The sequence below is a fragment of the Caretta caretta genome, chromosome 7 (genome assembly GCF_965140235.1).
Source record: "Caretta caretta isolate rCarCar2 chromosome 7, rCarCar1.hap1, whole genome shotgun sequence".
Classification (NCBI taxonomy): Eukaryota; Metazoa; Chordata; order Testudines; family Cheloniidae; genus Caretta; species Caretta caretta.
This window is the reverse complement of record NC_134212.1, coordinates 114,628,021-114,655,022: the sequence shown is the minus strand read 5'-3', so window position 1 is coordinate 114,655,022 and position 27,002 is coordinate 114,628,021. Positions and strand designations below refer to the sequence as shown.

Sequence of the window (27,002 nt, the reverse complement as noted above, 5' to 3'; positions counted from 1 at the left end):
AATTTAAAACATACTTTTATCTACTTACACAGTGTCACTGGAAAATATACAAATTGAAAAATCTGATGAGAAATGCGGCTTGGATTTTAAATAGCTTCACATTATTTGTACTACAATAGAGTCCACCTCATCTAGTAATTGTGAACGCATAGCATAAGATGACCATCCCTACCCCAAATAGCTGACCATCTCAATGCCGGGGGGGGGTGAGATTCTCTTCCACACCTCCAGGATGGGGAGCAGATTAGGTGCAGCCCAGAGGAAGAGGACAAAAGCAGCTTTAACCCATCTTTGTGTCATTCTAATTCTGGGCTGCTCCAAGGGCTCAAAAAGCCCTGGTGTAACTTAGGGCAGCTCTCTCTCATGTGCTGCAGCCATGGCCCCACTCCCTAGCACATCCCTCCCGCGCCCGAACAAGGTCCCAGTAAACTGTGTGTGTCAGTTCAGTCTCCGATTTGCATTGCTTCTAGCCTAGGTGTAGGGGGTATGTTCAGAAGGAAGGGAGCCTGGCCAGAGCGAAACTGTGCTCTGGTCATTCCTGGGTTGATGGAGCATCTGCTTAAGGGCTGTTGGCAGCCAACACTAATTAGAGAAGTTCTGAGGCTGCTCTATGTTATGTCAGGGACCAAATCAGCCCCAATATCAGGGTGAAGCATGAAAACCACCTTTCATGACTCCCACTCCTGTGCTGAACGCAGCCTGGCCTAATCCAGGGACTGATGCCTGTACAAAGCTTTACTAATCAGTGGTATTAAGTAGCTCTTGTGATGAGAGAAATTCTCACAATTAATTGAGGTTAATCCTGAATGCTAAACACTGGTTAAAGTAAAAACCTGACAGAATCTCAGATTTTTGAGTTGCTTAATGTAGATACAATTATGTAACTGACTGCTACATTCCAGTACATCTAAATGTAATTGCTTCTAGTTGAAAAATTTGTAATGTAGCCAAGATCTTTTTTCAACAAAAAGACGTATACGGGAATATTATTTCCCTGTGAAAGAGAACTATGAGACTATTTGCTCATCAAAACCACAGAGCTCACTACTATAGGAAAGTGTCTGATTATCTTTACAAAGATCAGTAAAGAAATGTTTTCCCCAAGAAAATCCGCCACCTTTCTGGATTATTTTTGATAAATGATGCTTTTTGTTGTTGTTGTTTCTTCTAGATATATTCTCCTGAAATGAGATCTTATTCTGATGTTTAAATTAAAATACTGGTGTGGAAGCCCACAGTCACTTTCTTAAACTATGTGAGCATGGTGCAGGATTCAGGAAAAACAGCACAGCAGGCAAAACCTATATTGCTACTGCCACCTCCTAGTATTTGCTTCCCTTCGTTCTGTGGGGCAGAGGACAGACCCGCCTATATGTGCAGACTTAGGACCTGATCTTGCAAATATGCGCATGGCTTCGTTTTAAACACCTGAGAAGTTTCATGGACTTCAGTGGGACCAAATGCATGCTTTAAAATGTACATAAATGTTTGCATGACCCAGGGTATGGAACCAATCTTGCATGCCCAGGGCACATGTGTAACACACAGTGTCTTTAATGGCCATTCTGAATTAAGGCGGCTTGTTAGGCTGGCCTTGCAACATGTACTCACATTCACTTCCTCTTAATTGTGAAGGCCTTTATCTGAAGAAAAAACAACAGGCTTAAATTTAGATTCTTTATTTAAAATGGATTTATAAAAATGTTCATATACTGAATGTTAAAATACACAAGGGTGGGAATATCTTTATAAACATTCATTATTCTACAAAGTGCCTAATTGCTAGCAGCCCAAATTGGTCCTCTGTTATGGTGTAAAGTTTGCAGATATGTGAAAACATTAGCGTTATAACCCTTAGCTCTGCCTCACAATGCAACAACCTGCTCTCTGAATTTACACTGTGCCACATAAATGGATGTCATTCCCTCATTCATTACAGTCATTTCTCAGAAATGCTTGATCTGGTACTGAAATCTCCACCTCCTTTTAAATGATTTAATACCATGTTAATTCAAATGTCCTCTCGTACCTTTAGTAATATGGGATGGTCTGTTCCCCATTTTAAAGGCCAATGTCATACATCTGGACATTAGACTGATATCAGAAAGAATGTATAATTCTGACACACTGGTAATAATCATGGTTCCATTTCTTTCGTTGAGCTCTGCAACATCCTAAAGCCATATCATGCAAGCAAAAGATGGCAAAGAGGAGTGAAACTTAGGCTGGAATCCAGCACTTCAGCATGTGCCTAACTTTAAGCATCTGAGCAGTCCCAGTGAAGTCAGTGGGACTATTCAGGTGCTTAAACTTATGAAAGTGCTTAAGTGTTTTACTGGATAGTTTTGTGGAAAGCAAATACACTGAATAATTTTCCAAAATAACCTGAAAGACACATTTGCCATTTTTTTGAAAGTATAAGCTAGGAGAAAATAGGCTAATGGTTACACAGGAAAGTTAGGCCCACTTGTGGGAGAATCTGACTGTACTCTCTCTTGCAGAACAGATTCAATGCCATTGAACAATGGCAGCTTGTTTCTTCTCAAACGAGGCTTCATAGAAAAAGGAAGGCTAGATAAAATTCCTGGGTAGTTCAATCCCTCCCCCAGCACACATGCTTTGGAACGTACATTCTTCCCTCAGCTCAGTAGGCTCCATCTTCCAGTCTCTAAAATGCTTTTCCATCATGTTTCTGGCTCTCCAGTCACCAACATTTACAGTGGGAATGATTTTCTGTGGCTTCAGCCACTGGACAAATCGTTTCATTTCTAGGTAACTGCTGTGTTCACTGTAAGGAATCCCTGTAGCAAAACAATGCAAAGATACCTCAGGCAGTCTGCTTAGCTGTAAGTCTTACTAAAAATATTTTTGCAAGAAACAAAGAAATACTTAAAAAGAATATTTTAATTAAATGGAGATTTAAACTTTACTCCAAGGATCAAGTAAAAATCCAGACTTCATTATTGGAAGGATTAACTAGGATCAATCTACAGTGTCAATCATTAGTGCAAATTCAGTGACCCCAGCTACTTTGTTGGGTGACAAGAGGAGAGATTTTCTAGGAGATTTAACTCCATCCATAAATTGTTTGCCAGAGACTGCACCAATAAGAACAGAAGAAACAGGCTGGTACCTACGGAAGCTCTGCAGCAGGCACAGGGTCTTTCACATGCAACCACATATGGAGGGAAATCCTGGCTCTGTTGAAATCCCTGGCAAAACTCCTATTGAGTTCAATGGGAATCGCATTTTACCCATGGAGTCTGTGTTTGTCTTAAAGCATCAGATCAAACTGTTTTTTGAAAGAGGGGCACTAAAGGAAACAGTATTTAAAATCTGCATTTACAGTGTTCCAGACTGGTCAATTCTTAGACTTATCCTGGAGACATTTATCTGCTCAGCTTCTTAACAGAAGTGATACCAATAAGTAGATAATATGATGAACAGTAAGAGGTGCTAGAATAAAATGTATACAAACAATCCACACAGAATTAAATGTACTGAGCCATTTATAATGCTTGTACCATATATGGTGATCTTTCCCCTGGTCTGAGGTTTGATATCTGCCAGAGCGTGACACGAATCGGAGTATGTCCATCCAGTGGGCCTGAAAGCCAGAACTTGGTCAAACTTCTCTGAGAACTTGCTTAAGTGGTTTTGCAAGCCCTGTTAATAAAAGACAGCACATTCATAAAGGCTGTTAAACAACACCACAGTCACAATGATCCAATAGTCTAAAAGGTTTTGGGGTTTGGAGAGGGAGACATTGGAGATTAAACTATATTTCTGTACAACACTTTAACAGGCACTTTCCCTTTTTTTGTTTTAAATGCCAGCTGGCTAGAAAACAGTTATGATCAATACTTTACACTTATATAGCACCTTTCAGCTAAGGACCTCAAAATGCTCTACAAATACAAACAAATATTATTAGCTCCGTATTACAGATGGGAATGCTGATGCTCAGAGAGAGAAAGTGACCCACAAAAAACAACACAGCAAATCACTTCCTGTGATATGTATAGAGCCTCCCTTCTCAGACCACTAGACCATGCTTCCAAAAACCAAACTGAACATGACCTGAGGGAATAGTTTCTCTTCTTTTAACTCAATTGATTCCAAAGATCTGACCTGAAACTCGCATAATTTGCCTGAAGCAGCCTTCAATTTTGTTTATGGGTTAGCAAAGGAATAAGGGTAAAAGAGGGAGAGGAAGAAGTGTAAGGAATCTTCAATCCTACATTAGCATAAAGAGAAGTCAGAAATAGGAAATCAGTTTCACTTGTGTACTGTAGATATCCACCGTGTCCATCTGAAAGCCCTACAAGATTTTCGATTTCAGAACAGTTAACAACAAGCCAGGAGCAGGAAGAAGAACACAAGATAAATAATGACTGCTTGAAAGAAAAGAGAATAACTGTGATTTAGCACCAACTGAACCAGCAGACGCTGCAGAGTTTGGGGAAAGGGAAGTGAAATGCTGCCACCAGCAGCACCATGGTTCCAGTATACACTCGACAGCAATATTCACAACTACCAAGAGAGGCACATTTGAAAATAAAGGACCATAAATAAATAAGTACATTCTTTATTCAGTAATGGGAGCTACGGCCATTCTTCAAAGACTCCATTTACCTAGTACAGTGGAAAAGGTTAGGTTTCATTAAGATGGCAATCATAAGCCTAAAAGGACTATATCTGCCCATCATGATTCGTTTTTAAGGAGACTGACATTTCGTACTGCACTCTTCATAAGATAAGACACATGCATTATACTTGCCCCTCCTGTCTTAATAAAAACCAAGGACAGTACATGCCGTTCTAGTAGGACAATTATGAGATGAACTAAAATTCAGTAGAACAATTATGAGATTAGCCTGCTCTCAGATTTTGTTATGAGTTTATTAATCAGGTACATACTGTTAATTTTTAAGGGTGGGATTTTCAGTCTGACAAAGTCAAATGTGCTTCTAAATCACGTAGGTTATGTCCACACTGCAATAAGATACCCACGGCTTGCCTGTGCTAGCTGACGTGGGCTCATGGGGCTTAGGCAAAGGGGCTGTTTAATGGTGTTGTAGATGTTTGAGCTCAGGCTGCAGCCCAAGCTCTGGGATCTTCCTACCTCGCCGGGTCCTAGAGCCTGGGCTCCAGCCCAAATGTTTACCCTGCAGTTAAACAGCCCCTTAGCCCAAGTCCATGAGCCTAAATCAGCTGGTACAGGGCAGCTGTGGGTTTTTAACTGCCGCGTAGGCATATCCTTAGACTCTTCTGAAAATCCCACCCTAATGCTTGTATATTATAGTCGCACCCCATTGTGGTAAGTCATGAATAGAACATATAAAATATATAGAATATAAAGACATAGTCCTTGCCCTGGAAAGCTTGTACTCCTTGAAATTCTTCCACTATGAATTTAAATGGAAAAAGTCTCATGATTTCACTGATACAAACAGATGTTTGAGTGATTCAAGGGGAATTCTTTTAATGTTAATATTTTTAGGGGGAAAAAGGCTTCCTTCCTACAAGAACATGGCGAACTTCAGAGCTTCTTCATAAAGAGTTAAACAAGAAACATATTCATACTGCTTTTTTAAAATTCCTCAGACCCTCAGTCAATACGGCTCCAAAACCTTCATCCTTTTAAAATAGAAAATATAATTCATTCCTCAATCAACCTCCTTCAATCACCATGACAGCCTGTTATCTACTATTTTGCTGAAGTCAGCAGCAGCATGAGCAAATGGATCCCATATGGTATGAGAAGGCTCAAACATGATTAAATGGTTAATTTACAATCAGCCCCAACAACACTTCCGTGCAGCTTGCTTATTCAAGAGCAGATATTCATAAGTATTTAAATGACCCCAGCATTTTTTTGTAGTAAAACTAAGCATTCCATTGAAGTAACCAGTCTCTTTGAATTACCGTTTGCCCTTTCTTTTCACATAGCAAATCCATTTGCATTACTGGAGCAATTAATCTATTTTATTCTTCCTATGCTTTCAAAAACAAAGCTTTGCATAGTAAAGGATTTGGAAAAAGGACATCCGTAATGTGAACCTGTAGCCCTACATCTTGCTTCCACTTGATAGAATGTCTGTAAAATAGTTGTATTTTAATATCTAACTTTGATTCCTTTACTGGTCTCAAGAAAATGTTGCAAAATTACTAGTTAATATTGACCACACTCATCCAGTACCAGGCTGAAAGCAGTCGTAACTGTAACAACTGCAGATAGAGAATATTGATTTGAATTCCACTCTTTGACTTGGATAACAAGCAGGGATGCTATTTTTAGGGCAAAAAGGGTGTGCTTGCTTCCAGGTTTGGATTTGTTTCTTTGATACAGTCTTTGATGCAATGTGACTTGCCCTTCCTGGTCTAGCTTGGGGGTTTTTGTGAGAACTGTTATTTAACGTATGTAAAGCTTTTGTAGACATAAAGTTCTATATACACTCTACTGGGGCAGTTACAGCCCCCACCTTCAATGCTGTAATAGTCATTAGTGCAGATTGACTGTACAAAGAAGAATGGACCCAGGTAGGGAGAAGGATACACACTCTCTGCACAGCACAGAACTTAGCTAACAAGCATGGAGCCCAAGGGAGGGAGTATGGCAGGGATATGCTTGGGATTCACTGGAGCCACAGAAGTCTACTTTGATCCTTAGTCCTGCCACTTGACCTATTATTAGGTCATAATCATAACTAGTACAGAGTCTTAGAGTAGTGATATTTGTCTGCTTCAGGTCTAGGCTGAAGATGCTGATATTAAAAAAAATCTTTAAACTCTGGTCACTATTTAGGAGAAAGGGAGAGCGATTTCTTTGGTTTTTATAATTAGCCAAGTGTCTTTAGATGAGTGAGGTTCTCTGCTGAATCAACGTAGCACCTATAAACCATAAATGGAGAGCTAAACTACATATTGGCAAATAATTAAGTAGCTTCTTCCAAAATGAAAAAAAAAGAACCTGTTTTGATTTTGCTCTTGGAAATCAACATGGGATGAAGGCGCAGAGGCCAAATAAATTGAAATCTGGAATTAAGCAGATGTACAAAAGTTAAAAAAAAAAAATCACAACATACACATGCTTCTGCTACTTTAGTTTTGGAATCAGGGAGAGTGAATAAAAAGGTAAGATATACAAGAGAAAACAAAAACACTAGGAAGCAATTTGAGGTTAGAAAAAGGGGCTGTGAGGAATGAAGTGAACAGAGCATGAGTCTGTATGACTTGCAAAGTGCAGCTACAAAATATCAGAATATTTATCAAAAAGAAATAATCAGTTATCCCTACAATTATATTTAAAAGAAAGTATGTTTCCTAGTATAGCTGTAGAAGTCTACTAGAAGGCTGGCATTCTGGAAGGAAGTGAATGTGCCTATGATCGCTTCAGAAGACCTGTGAGTGAAGAAGGAAGTCACGGAATGCAAGACTCTTTCATAACACTGAACTCATTTTTGTTAACCCACTCCAGGTACCATCTCATGGATAACTTTGTTCCAGACAAGTTTTAAAATATTCACTGTTTGAGAAGAGGCAAAATCTGACTTGACTGAGTGGAAATAAAAGCCAAAGACATCCAGCTTTGATCCAGGGAACCTCAGAAGTGTTCTTCAGAAATGTACAATTTTACCATCAGCTATCACCTTAAACTAACCTTCAATCATGAAAAGCCTGTTTAATTTTTAGAGCTTCTTTTTCAGTTCTTTACCTGGAAGCAGGTTATTGGGGAGGCATTAGCCGTCTAAGTGAGAAGAACTGCAGCACAATCCTTAAAATTGACAAGACTAACCTCTTTGCAGCCAGAACAGTTTTTTTGTTATGTGTCTGTACAGTGCCTAGCACAATGGGGCCCTGGCACATAACTGGGGCTTCTAGGCACTGCTGCAATACAGAATAAATAATAATAATGTTATGCATCTCTTAAAAGCCACCTGATGTTTGAGATCACAGATGGATTCAAAACATAAATTAAATGCTGAACCTGAGCTCCTGACTGAGACAAATTTCCCTAGTGACTTCATAGACTTTGTAGGTTTCTGAGCTAGCACAAAGCTTTAGTTATCAGAAACCAATGGGGCTGAGGAACAATATCAGGACTGGTCCCTAAATAGGGCTAGGGATTGAACAAAATGCATATCAAAACAAGATATGGGGCAGACCCAGAAATCTTGATATAGGATGGACTAGTGGATAGGGCACTGGACTGGATTGGGACTCCAGAGACCAGTGTTCAATTCACATCTCAGTCAGAGAATTCCTGTGTGATCTTAGGCAAATTAACTGTTTCTCAGTTCCCCATACGTAAAACTGGGATAATATTTCTATAACTCACATTATGGGTTCAAAGATAAAATTGATTAAAAGGACAGTATGGTTTACATGTGTTTCTATCTGTTGTACATGACTGTAAAATGACAGTAATGAGGGCATACAAGTAGCCAGATTTCCCAGGTAACGAGTCTGCAATTCATGACAAAGGTTGCTCATCTGAGCATGAAAAAATAAAAGAGGGAAGAACCACCTGGGTAAAGAAATGTATACTGTATAAAAATGACTCATATTATTTATTATTCCTTAATCCAAACAACAGACTGCCAGATACTAGCTGATTTATTGTTTACAGTATTGTTCTTTTGATTTTCACACTTTTACTAAACAGACACCAGGTTAATGCTGCATGGGCTCATCCATAAGCATTGAACACCTGTTCAACTGAGTTTGTGATCTCCATACATCTTAATGACATCACTGGCACCCGGACACAGACTCCAGCTATTGGCTTCACTGAAAACTTATCACACTGGCAGATCTAGATGGTTCTTTTTTTGGGGGCAAAGTAATCCTCATAATGGTAACTGGAGGCCACACTGAGGTGACAGAAATGGTAAAATTACATGTCTGTACTTACATACTAAAGGGACAGAAGGATGGGATTTTAGCAGGAAGAGCATCTAGAAAGGATGGTGAAAAAGATTCTCCCTCAACACATTTTTTCTTACACTTTCTGGTTGGTTGTCTTCCTGTACAGCCCGGGCCTTTCCCCTCCGCCCCACAGTGTAATTTACAGCAGGGGTTCTCAATCTTTTGCTTTCTGAAGCACCCCCAAAAGGCAATAAAAACTTCATGGCCCACCTGTGCCACAACAACTGTTTTTCTGCTCCAGGGCCACCAGTGGGGGGGAGGAAACAGGGTAATTGCCCAGCACCCCACACCACAGGGGGCCCCATGAAGCTAAGTTGCTCAGACTTCAGCTTCAGCCCTGGGTGGAGGGGCTCAGACTTCAGCTTTCTGCATGGGCCCCAGCGACCCCAACGCTGGCCCTGCTCTCTAGTTTATTTTGGCGGACCCCCAGCAACTTGCTCACATCCCCACAAAGGACCACGGACCCCCGGTTGAGATCCTCTGACTTATCGCACTACATGTGTTTCTATCTATCTACCTAAGTCAACTTATATGGCCCCCATCCCTGGAGCTTGAACACCTCAGTCTTAACGTAGTTATTCTTACAACACCCCTCTGAGGTACGACAACAGTATCATCATTTTACAGATAGAGAATGAGGCAGAGAGAGACTAAGTCATAGAATATCAGGGTTGGAAGGGACCTCAGGAGGTCATCTAGTCCAACCCCCTGCTCAAAGCAGGACCAATCCCCAATTTTTGCCCCAGATCCCTAATGGCCCCCTCAAGGATTGAACTCACAACCCTGGGTTTAGCAGGCCAATGCTCAAACCACTAAGCTATCCCTCCCACCCACACTGGTAGTCTGTGGCAGAGCAAGGAACCGAACCCAGGACCCCAGATTAGCATCCTCATCACTTCCTCTTTGTTTTAGGTCACCTTTAAACATGGTCCAATTGTTCTGTTTTTATTTCTTTTTTAGTATTGTCCTGTTTAAAGGCTAGACATATTTGCCTATACACTATGCATCTTTCATGACATGGAAATTTCCTGAGATTCAGTCAACATAACTTAGTACCTGTACACTAACATTAAGGTGTAATGTAGAATTTACCAACTTCTCATACAATTAAAGGGTGCAATGTATCTCAATTAGCATACAACAAATAGAGAGCTCCTCCCTGTTGTGCTGACTGCCTGTTGTTGCTCTGCACTTTCTAATCTATTTCAAAAATGCACTGTTTTCCCATTCCCCCTCAACCTACATACTCTGGTAAAATCAACACAGACCTATAAACTCACCTTTAATCTGCTTTTTATGGGAGTCAATATTCTAGCTTTTAAATAAGAAGGGGGAATGAAGCTTTTAAAAACTAAAATAAAACTAAAATAAAAACATGTTTATCCCTTCCATCATCTATGAATACTTATGATATGATCTCAGGCTTCATTTCAGAACAAACAGATGGCACTTGATTCCCTTGTATAAAACTTGTACACAAAAGTCAACTTCACAAAAAATAAAACACACTTCTGTCTAAAATCCTTTTACTTACTATTGTTACAAGTAACACCTGATATTCTTATAACTGAAAGACGGGAATCTATTTCTTCTTCAGTTTGATCATGATGTTCATTTAACTACATTCTGTGTCAGTTTCACTGTTTCTCATATAGTCCATTTCCTTCTGTAGTTTGTGCAGGTCTTCCACACAGCAACAGAGGAAAGAAAAACTGTCTACAATGAGGAAAGGTAAATGTAAAGCCATAAAAACTAGCAGTGGACTCAGGGGCATGTGTCATAGCTGAAATGACCTTTTTTTTTTTTTAAACACAAGATTAAAACTTTTGATGATGTCAAGTTGACAATATCCCTTCTATTAACTGCCTAAAAAGAGAGGAAGTTTGAGGAAGAGAACCCCTTCAGTCCTTTTTTACAACACACAAATTAATGGAAAGAGAGAAGCCAGGACTAAGTGTCCCAGTATATTAATTGTTAATAGGAGAGATCCTGCAATCATTAAATAAAACCTACTTCAAAAAAAGGCCACAAATGGCAAGCCTTTGAACAAGTCTCATCTAATCTTGTTCCATGAACACTACATTAGAGTGAAATTACACTTTCTGTGCATTATGTTTGGAGCCTGTTATTAATGTTTAATTGCATCTCATTTTCAATGTGTTGCTATATGTCAAAACATTGCTAAATAAATATGATCTGACAGGTGGCAAAAAGCACCAAAGGTACCCTATTGCTGTTATATCATCCAGGCTAAGGTTAGCCAACAGGTGCAGATGATATTTTCTACACTTACCCTAAAATTAATTTGCATCATGGGAAGAAGGTGAAGCAAAGTATTGTTCCAGTCCATGGTGATGAGGGAATTAACAGCTGCTGATTCCAAGCACTGCAGCATTTTGTATTTATCTTGGGACATGCTCACTTTAGAGCCCAGAACTTGAGCAATTGCTGTAGGGTGAAAGGGAAAAGATCAGACATAATGAAGACAAAGTTTGCAAATAATAAAGATTTCCATTGTTGTTTCCGAGATGTTCCTGATCATCTCACTGATTCACTGGTTATCATTACAAAAATCCATGCTTGCCAACAAAGCTATTTCATATTCTAAAATATATAGAGGAGAACTGTGATAACTGTTGGCAAACACTGATTGCTGTACAGTAGCTTCAGAATTATTTGCAGAGAGAGGAGTAGTAAAAGTCTATTAATAGGTTACAAATCATACCTCCTCAATAATATATTGATGTTCAAGGGAGCAAACTGACATTTCTTTCTAAGACACTAGAACCTGGTACAGTTCTGAAGAAGGGACAAACAACCCATGTTAATGATGGCCTGAATTTCAGTGAGAGAAATTCTAGTACCAATGACTTTGAAAATCTTTTAAAAAGTATGAATGTTGCATGGCTGTCTGCTCTCGAAAGTACAGTCTGGTAATCACTGTGCTGATTTAAGCCTGGGGCACAACAGGCTGAATTAAAGACAGAAAACAGCAGGAAGAAGCAGTGAGCTGCTGGGAATGTTTTTAATAAATAGTTCATTTGTATGACTTGCTTCCATTTTACAGGGAAATACATAATATCGCCCTTGGAAATAAGTGTTAATAGAATTGAAATTTAAAAATAATTACATTTCTTTCACTGTGTTACGAATAGCACTTGAGATTATTAAAATTGAAAACAAATTTTATAATCTCACCAGTGATGCTGGTTTGTTTTTGTTTTTTAAAGTAAACTATTGGCACTTCACTTGCTATGGTTAAATTAGATTGCTTAATTTCACTTTCTGTGTGTAGTCACTTTGTGCATTCTATGCAATGGCACAATATGGTTTGGTTAACTTTGCAAACACGGCAGGTGAATGTTTCAATCATAAACTAGTTTTTAATTGAATTTTTAAAACTTCCTGACATTTAAAAAAATTAATATTAGATTTTAAAATTTACTTTCTCTTAGGGCTGTCAAGCAATTAAAAAAATTAATCGTGATTAATCGCACTGTTAAACAATAATAGAATACCATTTATTTAAATATTTTTGGATGTTTTCTACATTTTCAAATATACTGATTTCAATTATATCACAGAATACAAAGTGTACAGTGCTAATTTTACATTTTTGATTACAAGTATTTGCACTGTAAAATAACAAAAGAAATAGGATTTTTCAATTCACCTAATACAAGTACTGTAATGCAATCTCTTTGTCATGAAAGTTGAACTTACAAATGTAGAATTATGTACAAAAAAATAACTGCATTCAAAAATAAAACAATGTAAAACTTTACAGCCTACAAGTCTATTCAGTCCTACTTCTTGTTCAGCCAGTAACTCAGACAAACAAGTTAGTTTACATTTGCAGGAGATAATGCTGCCCGTTTCTTGTTTACAATGTCACCTGAAAGTGACAACAGGCGTTTGCATGGCACTGTTGTAGCTGGCACTGCAAGATATTTACATGCCAGATGCGATAAAGATTCAGATGTCCCTTCATCTTCAACCGCCATTCCAGAGGATATGCGTCCATGCTGATGATGGGTTCTGCTCAATAACTATCCAAAGCAGTGCAGACTGACGCATGTTCACTTTCATCATCTGAGTCATATGCCAGCAGAAAGCTGATTTTCTTTTTTGATGGTTTGGGTTCTGTAGTTTCTGCATCCGAGTGTTGCACTTTTAAGACATCTGAAAGCATGCACCACACCTTGTCCCTCTCAGATTTTGGAAGGCACTTCAGATTCTTAAACCTTGGGGCGAGTGCTGTAGCTATCTTTAGAAATCTCACATTGGTACCTTTGTTTTGTCAGATCTGCAGGTAAGTGTCCTTAAAATGAACATGTGCTGGGTCATCATCTGAGACTGCTATAATATGAAATACATGGCAGAATGCAGGTAAAACAGAGCAGGAGACATACTATTACCTCCGCAAGGAGTTCAGTCAAAATTTAATTAACGCTTTACTTTTTAACGAGTGCAATCAGCATGGAAACACGTCCTCTGGAATGGTAGCCGAAGCACGAAAGGACATATGAATGTTTAGCGTATCTGGCACGTAAATACCTTGCAATGCCAGCTACAAAAGTGCCATGCGAACGCCTGTTCTCACTTTCTGATGATATTGTAAATGAGAAGCTGGCAGCATTATCTCCCATAAATGTAAACACACTTGTGTGCCTTAGCAACTGGCTGACAAGTAGTAGGACTGAGTGGACTTGTAGGCTCTAAAATTTTACATTGTTTGGTTTTTGAGTGCAGTTATGTAAAACAAATGTAGGGGTTTTTTTTTAAGTTGCACTTACACAATAATCAATGTAGAAAAACATTCAAAAATAGTTAAAAAATTCCAGTTGGTATTCTATTGTTTGACAGTGCAATTAATTGCGATTAATTTTTTTGAGTTAATCGCGTGAGTTAACAGCCATACTTTCTTTTGCTATACACAAAATCTAACTGTTCAGCCTAAGCTACCTTCACACATACTTTAAGGAAAAGCTCACTTTACGTTGATTCAGATATGCATATATTCATTTTGATTTGATATGTCCATTTACACACCTAGAAAGACCTTTTCTTTTCCAATGGAATAGGTTCCACAAACGACCAATGTACGTGGGTTTAGAGTTACTGTCTCAAAGGCAGTGTTGATAGCAAACTGGATAACCTCTTGTTGAGAAGGAAAAGTATATTCAGGACTGCAGTATCTAATAAATGGAAATTGGATATGAATATGTAACAGAACAGAATACAGGAGGCATCCTACTTTATAAATAGGCTTTGTCAGAAACTGCACACAACAATGACAGAAGGAAGAGAAAGCCAAGTTATTCGTCAATATCAATTCAACTTATTATTTACTTATTAAAAATCATGGTGGCATATGGTAATTTTTTTAAGATTAAAGTTTAATCTTTTTCAATAAATACATTTTAAGTTATACAATGTACACTCTTGTCTATATGCATATTTAAGAACACCGCCAATATTCACTCATCTGACACTATGACTAGTGAAATCTTTCCCTCTTTTGAGTACTATTTTTATAAATAGTCACATACTAATTACATCCATAGGTCTATTATTTTTTGGCATGCACATAATTGTCATACAAGGCATTATTCATTCACAGTAATAGAATATGGGTCAGAAAACAAAAGCACTGCAACTGGGTATTAGTCATCATGTACTGAAAAACAGTTTCACATGGATGAATCAAAAAAAGGTATAATGAAAAATTGGACAACTGACCCCAACACTGAGCAGCCTTTCACTGTTTGAATGTTTGTTTCTTGCATTAAGGGCCTGACCCATAGAAAGCCAGTTTCAATTTCATAAACCTCTACTTTTACAGGGACAAATGGCACTCACAATTGAATACCACTTATGATTAATTTGGCCATCTCAAATGAATACTGCAAAAACCTTTATGCCACACACAATTATTATATCCCTATTTGTATAAAGTCAACAGACATTATGCAAATGGCCTTTTAACAAATACCTTATTTCTTTACATACTCACTTAGCTCTGATGAGTGGTATCAAAACACTCATATTAATTTTTTTAGCTATAAAGTACTATTATTGGACACAGTTGTTGTTGGGACAGGAAAGAAGGATATACTAGCTTACGTAGTATCCAAGTACAGGGTGTGAATCTTTCGACTGATCAGAAGAGGACAACGCTCCATAGAAGGATCTGCCCTGAAGTCCCCAGTGTGTAGCATGACAGTTCCATTGGGAAGGCAAAAAAGGATCATTGTGGCACCTGGACAACTAGGAAAAGGAAAAAAAAAAAGAAAAGAAAAAAAAAACAACCCACAACATATTCTTATTTCCAAAGTGACATCCATTACCACACAAAATATACTGCTTTCAAGCAGCAGGGGGGATAAAGCATGGTAAATTACAGATATTCAGCCCCACGCATCGGCAGATCAAGACGGAGAAACTCCTGCTTTTTAATGCTACCTATGCCACCTACTTGTCTCGCGACCACAAACAAACAACCACCTCTCAAACTGTGTCTCAGTTTCCTCATCTGAAAAATGAGGATGATGACTGCCCACAGTGCTGTTGGAAGATTAATATCTACACAGGATTTTGAAGTTGTGAAGTGCTATTTAAGTGCAAAGTTTCTTTCATCTTCCAATTCCAGTGAAGCTAAAAAAATAAACTCCTGTTTAAGTCCTATTAATAGACTACAATTTTTAGGTTAGATGGACTGTGGGAGAACAACAACTACACCTAAACGACTAATAAAGCATTGGCTGCCTTTTGTGTTGATCATTCTTCCAGCACATGTGGCACAAAAGATACTCCAAGCTCATCTTTTTACGTTTATCAGTCTCTCTGGTCCAATATGAATTTTAAATAAAGGGGAAATGGCAGGCTGGGGAAAGAAGAGGCATTGTTATGATTTAGGAAAAGCAGAAACTGAATAATTGTAGGTGCCATCTTCAGTGCTGTGGGAGTTGGTGCAATATTTGCTTTTTAAGTTCTCTTTGCAGATTTTAAACATTATTCTGCATCCAGAATTTATTGTTGGGTAGGTACCATTTCCTGTTTGCTGTGATTGCAGTGAGTCCATTGCAACTAGTGCAGCTCCTCACCAAAGTTAGTCTGTTTTGTCGGGCAGCCAAAATAAGAGTACTTTGGACAAGAGTCATATACAGAAAGTTTAAAAAAAAAGGAAGCACTGGCCATAGATCGTAGCTTAGAAGACAGAGATGGTAAGTGCTCCAAAAACTTGAACTTTATACCTATAGTTTATATTCCTTTTAAAATGCAGGGGAAAGGAAAAACTGAAAAATGTCCAAATTACATAAGCTACAAGGCTTCTTTCATTCCCAGCAAGCATTTTCAAAGGACTTTCTCGGAATCTTATCTCTCAAACTATAAACAACTCCTAAGATAAGTATTATTCAAACCAGCTGCAACAGAATTCTGCATTTAAATTTATATACTAAAAAGAGAGGACTTTTATGCAATATAAAATAAGGTGCCAAAAGGCAAAATGATCAGTACTCAGGACTGAAAGCCAGGAGCTACTGAATTCTAATCCGGACATTACCATAGACTGTCTACATGGCCTTGGGCAGTTAAGGTCTGGCCCTGCACCATTGAATTCAATAAAAGCTTTGCCAAAGATTTCAATGGGAGCAATATCAGGTCTTTTTAGAGCCAAATTTTCAAACTGTCAAATGATTTCTGTGTCCAGCTTGAGACCTCGTGGGCCTGATTTTCACTATCTGAAGTGCCCATTGTCATCAGCAAACTGTAAAGTTCTTAACATCTCTGAGAATAAGGCCCAGCACGCCTCACGTTGGGCACTAAAAACCGAAACACTCAGAATCTGGACAACTTTGGAAACCCTAGTCCTAAATCTTGCTGTGCTTCTATTTTCTTACCTACTTCAGAGAGGTGTTCTAAGTATCAGTCAGGATTAATGTCTGTAAAGAAATGTGAAAATTAAAGCACACTAACACTAGCATCTAGATATCTTGGTGATGAGCTTATTACAAATGCACAAAATATTTTTAGGGTAAAATTTTCAAAGGAGCCTAATTCCCATTCTTAAAAGTAACTTTGGCACTTAGAAGACTAAGTCTTATTGGCATTCAATAAGATTTACCCTCCTATGTCCCTAACTCACTTTTGAAAACAACATTTGTGCTCCTAAATCACTTAAGCACTTTTAAAATCACTTAAGCGCTTTAAAAAAATGTATCCTTAGTCTTCCAGATCCACTGAAGCCAAAAAAATCATGACAGTATAAACCACTTCTAAACAATAACTTATCTTTGACATTCACTATTTGTAAATGATGTATATAATTCAGCTGCAAAGATACATACTGATTGGCATCAAGCAAGATCACTTTGATTCCATTCACTATACACTCTGTTTCCATTGGCAATGTATGGACATACTGTTCTTGCACTCGAAGTTTACTCTTCACCAAGTTGCCAGTTATCTGAAAAAGAGAAAGAGTTTAGTACTAAGGGCTGGTCTACACTACATAGTTAGGTTGACATACGGCAGCTTATGTTGACCTAATTATGTTAGTATCTATGCTACAGCCTTCCTCCCGCCGATGTAAGTACCCTATTACATTGACATCATAACTCCACCTCCACAAGAGGCATAAGGCTTATGTCGGTGTAGTCAGGGCGACACAGTATCTGGGTAGACACTGCGACCCTTACATTGGTGTCTTGTCAATTTCAGGGTAGGAGAATGGACCCTGCTCCCAGCTAGTAGCCAGGGCAAGAAGCCCTGGCAGCTTCCAACCCTCCTCCCAGCTGGGAGCCAAGACGTGAAATTGACAAAGCTGCTCAGCTCCCAGTGGGGAGCAGGCCGAAAAGCTGGGGCAGATGGATCCTGCTCTCCAGGGGCGAGAAGCCACGGGCAGCTTCCCATGACCCCTGGCAGGGAGGAGAGAAGCCCCAGGAGGCTTCCCCCACTTCCAGTGGGGAACAGGAAATGGAAGTGGGGGGCAGTCCACCGGGAGCCCAGGAGCCTGTGGAGCAGCCGGGCTCCCTGTAGGGAGCTGCCAACAGAGGTGAGAGACCGGGCTCTCAGCTCCCCACACTGCCCTTCTTAGATCGGTAGAAGAACTCCTGGTGAGGACACGCACTACAAACCCAAGGAGGGTAGTATGGACATGCACCACAGCAGTAATTACTGTGGTGGCTGTAAGTCAACCTTATATACACAGACATATTCTAGTGTAGACATACTCTGAGGCAACAAACAAAAAGACCACGTCAACCCCATGTGCTTTACCTGATAGTTAACGTAGAAAGACAAAGAAAAACATCTAAACATTTCAGAGAAAAACAATTAATGGGAACAAAGTTCACTATTTTAATGCTCAGGGTTTTTTTTAAAAAAGTCATTTTCCTAATAGTGCCAGCAGGTAAAAACCCAAGCATAAATACCACACAGTATGGCTAAAGTTATGGCAAGGACCATTACAAACAGAGGTAGCATCTCTGGTGTTTAAAGCCTGAGACTAGGAGCCAGAAAGTTCTAAGTTCTATTCCTGACTCTACAATAGACTTTCTGCGTGCCTGCAGGAAAAGTCATCTTTATGCCTCCACATGCCAATCTCTATACTTGTTTATATCACAGGGATGGTGCGTAAGATTCTTTAAAGATATAAGCATTGTGGAATTTCTAATTATTATTTAATTTTATTAGATTATATTGTAAATATTTAGAAGAATCTCAAAGCCACAGAGCACAATATGTGCATTATAAAAGATTATGGCTACAACACTGGCCTGTGCTCCAGCGTCTTAGAACATCTGCTATATCTGGGTTACAGAAACTCCTGGGTAGGGGGAGAGCCTCTAGTCCCCTCACGTACTTCCTTGCAGCTGGCTCAAGAAAGAGGATCTAATAAGGACTTCCTTACATCTGTCTGATCCATCACTACTATAACAGCTCTTTGGGGCTGTTAGCAACCGGTACTAGTTACAGCAGCCTCTGGGATACTAGCCTGATACAGAATCACCTCATGAGGGAGTGAAGGCTTCCTTTACCCAAATTCGCCATGCCAAATGCTCCTCAGCCACAGCAGAGGTTCTGGTTCTATATCCATAGAATCTGAACGCTGTATTCTTTTGGTTTTCATTCATAGTTGCATACTGATTTGGTAATTATCAAGTAACCCTAGGAAATCTTACCTTATTACAATAGATTGGAAATGTAAATTTTTTTGTTAGGCCAGTATAATGATCAGAATGGAAATGAGTGAGGAAATAGGCTACGCAGCCTTCGATTTCTCCATACTGAAATGCATCAACTGTAAAACCAGTTCCTACAACATAAATACAACAGAAGCAAGTCAAATAATATGAATGGAGTAGCTACAGCCAGTTACTGGTCAGATTTTCTTTTCTTTTAAGCAGAAAATGCATTAAAATAGTTTTTATTTTCCAGTTTCCACGGTATGCATCTGATGAAGTGAGCTGTAGCTCACGAAAGCTCATGCTCAAATAAATTGGTTAGTCTCTAAGGTGCCACAAGTACTCCTTTTCTTTTATTAAAATAGTGTACTCATTTTTTGCTGAATGTGAGAACAAATGCAGCTTGCAGACATTATCCAAACAGCAAGGAGAGAGATAGCTTCACTGATTAAAGTCATAACTAAGCAAACTAAACAATCTTGAAATACAAACATCGACATATTACTCCCAAATAAATACCTGTCGTTCATCTGCCATCCTATTCAATTATACCTGATAAACTGAGTAAACAGACATTTGTATTCAAAATGGCATTTCTGAAATGCTTACACAGTGCAAGCTGCCCAAAGCACTGATTATGTATTTCACTTCCATTTTGCACCATGCCAGTTCCATACATATAACACTCTTGCTAAATGTTACTACAATTAGCAGGCAATTGACCTGGGTTCTTAAAAAATCTCCATCTGCTGATGGTTATATATCACAGATTTGGTATTATATATTGAAATGAGTTATTATTTCTCATGATAAAAACAGATGTAAGGAGTCTTTTCTATTCTCTGCAAATGAGAAATCAATAATGTAAAAAAACTATCAAATTTATTGGTAGACATTTTCTTTAAATTTAGTTATATATTCCAAAAATTGCCAAACATTTCATACAATTGCTCCCATGCCATTCAACCCATTAAGGTGTAACCATTTAAAAAGTACATTTCTAAGTTATTTGAAAACATTATAGAAAATAAATTCAGAAATATTTCAAATAAAATGGATGTGGTTCAAAACAAAAGCTAGATAGGCAGCCAAGGAAACTGACAATTATACTGTAGATATGGGGCCCGATCCTCCAGACTGATACATGCAGAGGATCCTCAGGACTAAACTGACATCATGGGGCTCCATTCAAGCTTAAGGGTCTACCTGCATGCATCAGGTTGCGGGATCAAGGTCACGGACAGTAGGCTACGTGCTTATTACATTTACTACCCCAACTCCCATCTTCCTTGTATCTTTATCCAGGATTCCAGAATCAAAAAGCACAACTAAGATGATCCTCTGTTGGTGATCTGAAATCTGTGAAGTTTAACCTTTTCAAACTATTGATCAGTCTTCCTTATACTTTGGATAATTATTTGAAAAGATTTTGGTAAATTCTGAGCTGTTCCTTTAGCTTTAGAAAGTATTTTTTAAGAACGCTACTAATTGACACTGGATAATATCATTCTAGTGTAATACTATACCTTAAACACAAAATGAAGCTCAATTAGTGTACGTGGTCTATGGTAAAGTAATTACAAGAGTGACAAACATTTTGTTCTATAAATGGCTATTAGCCAACCTTTCTTATGGCTTCAAAATAAGTTATGTAAAAGTTACAAGTGATGAATTAGACAAGGCAAACATTAGTTGAGAGATTTGAAAAGATACCTACAGGATTTAGGAGCATGTCTCACTTTCAATGGGACCTGTGCTCCTAAATCCCTTAGATGCTTTTAAAAATCTCCCCCTTAGGCTATGTGCCCTGTAAAACATAATTTAAGTCAAAACGTTTATTCTTCTAGCACTATCTTTAAAAGATTATATTTTTACAAAATTATTTCCTTCTTTCATTGCTGCTCAGTCATAGAACGAGACGCTGTAATCTTGTAAATGTCTATGGCCCTGAACCCTACTAACTTCAAAGGGGGTCCACCCAAGTGGAAATCATTAAAGGATTGAGGCCTAAAAGGTTTTTGCAATGGAACAGAATAAAAAAGCCTCCTATTAAAATGGGAAAGAGCTATATCCACTAGACAGTTCTAAAATCAACTATTACAATTAAAAGTCACAATTACATCTCACCTGGTATCTTCTTATAAAAGGGGCACTTTCTGTTTTTTGTTACTTCTTCTGTAGAAGATGATTCTCTAAATTTTTTTCTCCAACTTCGCTTCCCACCAGATGTTGTATCTACACAGACTCCATTTTTATTTGAACTTTCTGTGACCGCATCTATGTCCCCCACAGACCCTTCAGCTTTCCTCTTTTGTTGTCTGGACCTCTTTCCAATGGGAGTTACAGGACTTGAGGCCTGTGTTCCCTCACCAAAATGTTTCTTTCCTTTGTTCTCTTCTTTTGCTTTGGGTTTTAACCCAAAGAAAACACCAATGTCCATTTGTTTCAGTTCTTTGGCTGAAATAGATTTGGCTTTCATATTTGCAACAGAAACAGATGGCAGCATTTGAGAGACCGTACTGGGAAGGGGTACAGCCGCTGTATTAGGAAGCCTTCCTTCTTCCTCTATTACTGGCTGTGAACTCTTCTGGTATAATGTAGTTCCACTTGTGTTAGTAGTCATTTTATTTCTATTGATTAGGAAATTACTAGGTTCCTTCGAAACTTCACTTTGCCTTGACAGAAGAGATCTACCACCTTCTTCTTTGACTTTCAAGGGCAATGATGGATCACTCACAGCCAAGTTTGCATAATCCAAATGGCAAGCATTAAAATCTTTTACCTCCAAATTACCTGTATTAGAAACAGAGGCACTGAATATTGGCCAATCAAATTCCTTCTTAGTTATATCATAATTAAGGGAAAGAGAGGATTGTGCAGGTAGTTCCCCTTGTGGGTGTTTTAACTGATTAGCAGCACTTCCTGAATTAGAGAACATGCTGTTCATGTGCTCCTGAGAAACAGGTTTAACAAAACCATCTGAACTACTCAGTCCATTCAATACTTCACAAGGTTCATTTTGTATTATGAAACCACCTATTTTAAGGCAGCCATACCTGTGTACTTGCTGAAGTGGAGAACAATCCAATTTAGTACACAACATACAGCTAGATTCCTCCTTTTTGGTGCTCTCATCTTCAGAGTTCTGGGTGTGAAATAATCTCTTTTGTGATTTTTTTACTTTCTCCTCCTCCTCCTCCTCCTCTGTTTCCTCTTCATTTTCCTCATCAATATTAAGTGGGGAGTAGGAAATTTCACAGTCACTGAAGTCAGCTTCTGGAAGTAGCAGCTTTAACTGGTTTGAGTCATTCTGACTATCCAGATCTCCACTAGCTTCGCTTCCTTGAGAAAATGGAAACTCCAAAGACTCAAGCTGGCCGTTATCATCTGCAGACTGTGTAAGTGGAAGAGTCTGTTGGGGCTTTAGAATGTTTGTGGAAGACACAGTAGTTACATTGGTTACATTTGGAGATTTTGCTTGTGTTGAACTCTGTATCAACAATGTATGATCCTCATTTGGGGCATTTCTTACATTCCTGGTCAATTTCTCACACTGCAAGGTTCCATCCACAAGGCCTGGGAAACAGCTTGAGTTAGCAGCATCAGAGCACGTGAACTTTCTCTCTGGGCTATATGTTGAAGAGCTGACAAGATAATCCCCTGCTCTGCTTGTAGCAAGTATGAAATGGGTATAGCGCTTGTAGTGCGATGGAATAGTGGAAGTGCACATTAGACCATCAGGACACTCTAAAGAAACAAACAGAATATCTTGTCAAAAGGCATTTTCAGCACAAACACATACAGTGATTTTATATTAATGTTATGGCATAGCTGTTAAGAGCTTTCCCTTAAAAACAGAGTTGTCTGAGGCCAGGGCCAGGCCTGAGCTATTCTGAATCACATTAACCTGACATTCCACCTCCCAGTTGTCAGCTGGGATACAATGAATTTTTAAAAATGCCACTGGAACTATTCACAGGAATTAGTGGTTTTATGTTCAACCTTATGAAATAGTCAGTAGTTGTCTCTCTTTTTTTGTTTTTTTAACATTGTCACAAAATGTTGAGGTCTATGTCTTACTAACCTAATGCCGTTGAGAATTTTAGGATCAGTGGATAAATCAGTGCCAAACAGCAAGATTCAACAGCTGTTTCGTTAAAGCTGGAAATAAGGTGGGAGATACATTTGCCTACAATTAAAACTATAAAAAAACTAAGGGCTAAGGGCTCCATTTTCATAATACAACAGTGACTTCAAACATCCCTTCAATAAAAGACAAAAGATATAAGAAAAGGGGCAGCCTTTACTTTAAGTTAAAGTTTCCTGGCTGTGTACTTCCTGTTTTTCAAACAGAAAAAGATATATTAAAATCACAGATTAGGTTCCTGGAAGATTTACAAGGTCTCCACAGACCCATGAAAGCACTGGGTATCATCACATAAAACTGTAAGTTAGAGGGTCCCACCCCTCCCAGACTAAAATAAGCCTGTGATCTCTTGTGTTCTCACAGCATACCCAGTCAATATAGGGTTGCTAAAGTACACAGGCCCTGGGACTGAGGTCTGAAGTATATCATCTCCAGACTTTGGTAGACCGAGCATTCAAATCTTGATCTCAGCTTCCAAGTTTTGTAAGTATCCTGGAAAATCTGAAAACAGCATGGGCCAATGTTCCTCCCCACCCCAAGAAGAGGGGCTGTGTGGCAGAAGGAAGCAAAAAATTCATTATTGATTCAGACCTAAGTGTCAGTGGTTTAGATCTCAAACCTGTGAGATGCTGAACAAGCAATACCCTCAAGACCTTCAACTCCTATTTCAACCCAATGAGAGTTGAGTGCAACACCTCTAAGAGGGAGTCAGCACCTTTAAAGATTGGACCTTCAATCTTTATCAGTGCTTCAGAAAAAGAAATCAGACAGCCCCAGATCTGATATGAAAATAATGCTGATAAACAATAACATTGTAATAGTCATTCCAACCATACTATAAATTCTCTCAGATTTCAAACTGATGTGAGGTTCTATACTACTAAATATGACCTAAATTTCAAGCAACTTTCTTTGAATAACCTTTAAAATCTATTTGAATGGGCTATTTCTCCTCACCAGAGCCTTACCTTTTTCAGTGGATCCTTGAGTGTCCAAACATTCAGTAACATGCCACCGTGGTGTCTGGGCTAACAGTAAAGAGAAAGGCATCTGGCAGCTTGGGCAGTATCCATCATAAACTGGCCTTGCATTTGGTGTGGTTTGTTTTTTGTTACAAGTCCTGCTTCGCTTTGTTGGCGTAGTTACACTTTCCTGGGACTGCACAATATGGTCATCTTTAGATAGATTTAAGTTCTGGTCAGGTTTTATAAGTGGTTGAATACTTTTCTGTCTTGGTCCCTGTTCGCTTTTCTTAGACTTGTCCTTGTTTTCAAATACCTTTTTATTATTCCTACCTCCACTTCCTTTTGATTTGCACTTCCCATCATTTGCTTTCTGCATAGATGTAGAGATGTTCACTGAATTATTATTTTGATATAATGACTTTGGTTTCCGAACGGATTTGTACTCCCAAATATCTTCTTCCAACCCGTCATTTTCAGACATGGCAAAATAGCAACAAATCAAATATTTTCCTCAGCTTTAAGCAATAGTATTTCAATGTTCCTAAGTCTGGGGATTGTTCTTTTAATGCTTTTCCTTTTTAATTTCCCTCGACCTGAAGCTGAAAGGCACTTGAACTCCATTTGAAATGTTACATTGGACCACAAACTGGATAGCCATCACAGATGGGTCTGAAAGGCCATGAGCTCTAGTTTTAAAAGAACTCGGGGAGGGTTGTGTATTTTAATGCTATTGTTAAATGAAATCAAAGTGGATCATAGGTGTACTTATTTGTGGAGGAAGCCATTTGCTGCAGTTACTCTTCTTCCACTGGAGCACTGTAGATAACCACAGCCTCTGGAAAGCAAGGTTAGAGATTGCAAATCCAAATCTGACAGAGACTCCTTCCAGGGCCTTGAGGGCCTGAAAGGTGGGAGCCTGAAAACAAATGAGATTTTAATATGTATGCGGATGCTCACAGAACAAAAAGCAACATGAGGTGACAGATTGAGCGGCTTTATCGAGCAGATGCAACTCCTGCTGCAGTCAGTGGCAAATCTTCCATTGACTTTAAGGGGACTTGGATTAGGCCCTGCCTTTGGTCCACTCACACGTCACACTTGCAGTCTTCTGCCTCAAAGGCACCCCCGGGCTCAGACTGCCAGCACCTCAGTGGAAGGGTTAAAAACTGACCCAGTGGGAGGAGACCCCTGATCTGGAACACCTAGGATGATCAGATAGCAAGTGTGAAAAATCAGGACACTACTTTTCCTGAGGGGGGATGGGGTGTATCGTTGTATATATAAGGTAAATCCCCTAATCAATGATGGATTAACGCCCAGGCTCATGAGACACGGGCCCAAGGGCCTCAGTCAATTTGAGGGCCTGCACAGGAGCATCAGAACCTGGGTAGAAAGGGGAGGCCATCACACTGGAACTGTGGCCCTGCTCCTCCTCTTCCCTCCAAGACCCCACCCCCTGGCCAGGCCAGAAGCTGGAACCAGGCAGTGGTAAGAGCCACCCAGGGAGCCTGGCCTGCTGTGGGGAGCCCTGGACCCTCCACCTGTCCTGAGCAGGGGCCAGAGTGCCCAAGAGCAGCCCCTGGCCTGTGTACCCACCCCCCAGGCATGCTATTGCCAATGGGACCCAGGGGCAAGGGCTCTGGTCCTGCCTCCTACTCCCTCCCCAGAGCCTGTAGACATGCTCTGTGGGGAAAAGAGGCCCTGCCTGGCCTAGGAGGAGGAGCTGGGGAGCCCCAGAAAGGTCACAGGCAGGGAGAGCTTCTGCAACTACTGGCCTGGCCTCAGCGGCCTCTGCACACCTGAGCTTGCTCAGTGCCTGTGCCCACTCCCGCTGGCAGGCTGCCCCCACCAGCTGCCGTCTGGGCTTTGTACCTGAGGCAGCAACCACGTGTGGCACCGCTCCTCCTGTCGCCTCTGGCCCGAGGCTTGCAACTGGGGGGGGGGAAATTGCCCCCCCCCACTATGCCCATGCCACCACGGCACCGTGCATGCCTGAGGCTACTACGTCCGTGTTAAAGAGTGGGCGGGCACGGCCCCCTTGGGCCTCCCCCCAGCTCTGGGGCCCCTGGGCCCCCAGGGTGTGCGGGACCCAACTGTTCTTGGAGCCCAAGGGCCCCAATAAATCTTCATCCACCTCCGCCCCTGATGGCGGGATGCCTAGTGCCCCGGGGCACAGCCCCTCCGCTCACTGCTTAACCCACTTCTACGGGAGCAGCCGCCCCACTGCCACAGGGGCCGGGGCCGCAGGGGTCTTGTCCCGGGAGGGGCCAATCCCCGTCCCGCTCCCACCCGGACCAGCCCCCTCCTCTACCACACCCGCCGCAACAGACCTTCCACTCCCTCCCGGCAGCATCTCCCTATCCGCTGCCGCATATTCCATTCCACTGTTTAGCTCCACTTTCCGCCTCTCCCAAAGGGAAGAGGGACTCAATAATAATAGCCGAGGTTGTTTTAATCCTTTGAGTTTTTCAGGTCGCTCCCATCATTTTTTTTTTTTTCAATAACCGGCTGACCAAATGTGCTGCGTCGAATCTGCTGAGCCGAAACTACCACTGGGATTTTTTTGTGTTTGTTTGACGAATATGCTACTGGAAATATGAAGGGTGGTTTTAATCTTTTCAAAAATTAAACGTTTGTTTTGCTTTAAAAATATAGGACCTTTTTATTATTTTAAATTAGTGATTTTTAAAAAGACACATCTCCCGTTTGTTGTTGTTCCTATCGTTCGAAGAAATGGAAGGTGTGGGTGTCGAATACGCCGAGAGAAAA

General features: G+C 39.9%; 1 protein-coding gene across 2 annotated transcripts; it reads right to left on the bottom strand.

Moving 5' to 3' along the window:
* Window positions 1–1,971: 1,971 nt before the first annotated feature.
* DCLRE1A (DNA cross-link repair 1A) lies at window positions 1,972–26,723 on the bottom strand. 2 transcript variants are annotated; one of them, XM_048856150.2, is made up of 10 exons: window positions 26,564–26,723; window positions 24,237–25,435; window positions 21,249–22,868; window positions 19,119–19,252; window positions 17,283–17,401; window positions 15,058–15,201; window positions 13,984–14,129; window positions 11,225–11,379; window positions 3,525–3,666; window positions 1,972–2,801 (listed from the first exon to the last, which is right to left on the bottom strand). In XM_048856150.2, the coding sequence occupies exons 2-10, from the start codon at window positions 24,712–24,714 to the stop codon at window positions 2,572–2,574; spliced, it is 3,168 nt and encodes a 1,055-aa protein (XP_048712107.2). In that variant the 5' UTR covers window positions 24,715–25,435; window positions 26,564–26,723; the 3' UTR covers window positions 1,972–2,571. The 2 variants fall into 2 exon arrangements, with proteins under 2 accessions (XP_048712107.2, XP_048712105.2); XM_048856148.2 differs by lacking the exon at window positions 26,564–26,723 and adding an exon at window positions 26,106–26,492.
* Between the last annotated feature and the right edge of the window lie 279 nt (window positions 26,724–27,002).

Coding starts and splice junctions, on each gene's coding strand:
- DCLRE1A (XM_048856150.2), bottom strand. CDS start 24,714: ATGTCTGAAAATGACGGGTTGGAAGAAGATATTTGGGAGTACAAATCC. Junction 14,130..15,057: donor ACCCTGTACTTGGATACTAC/GTAAGCTAGTAT, acceptor TCCATTTATTAG/ATACTGCAGTCCTGAATATA. Junction 11,380..13,983: donor AAAAGAAAAGGTCTTTCTAG/GTGTGTAAATGG, acceptor TTCACCCTACAG/CAATTGCTCAAGTTCTGGGC.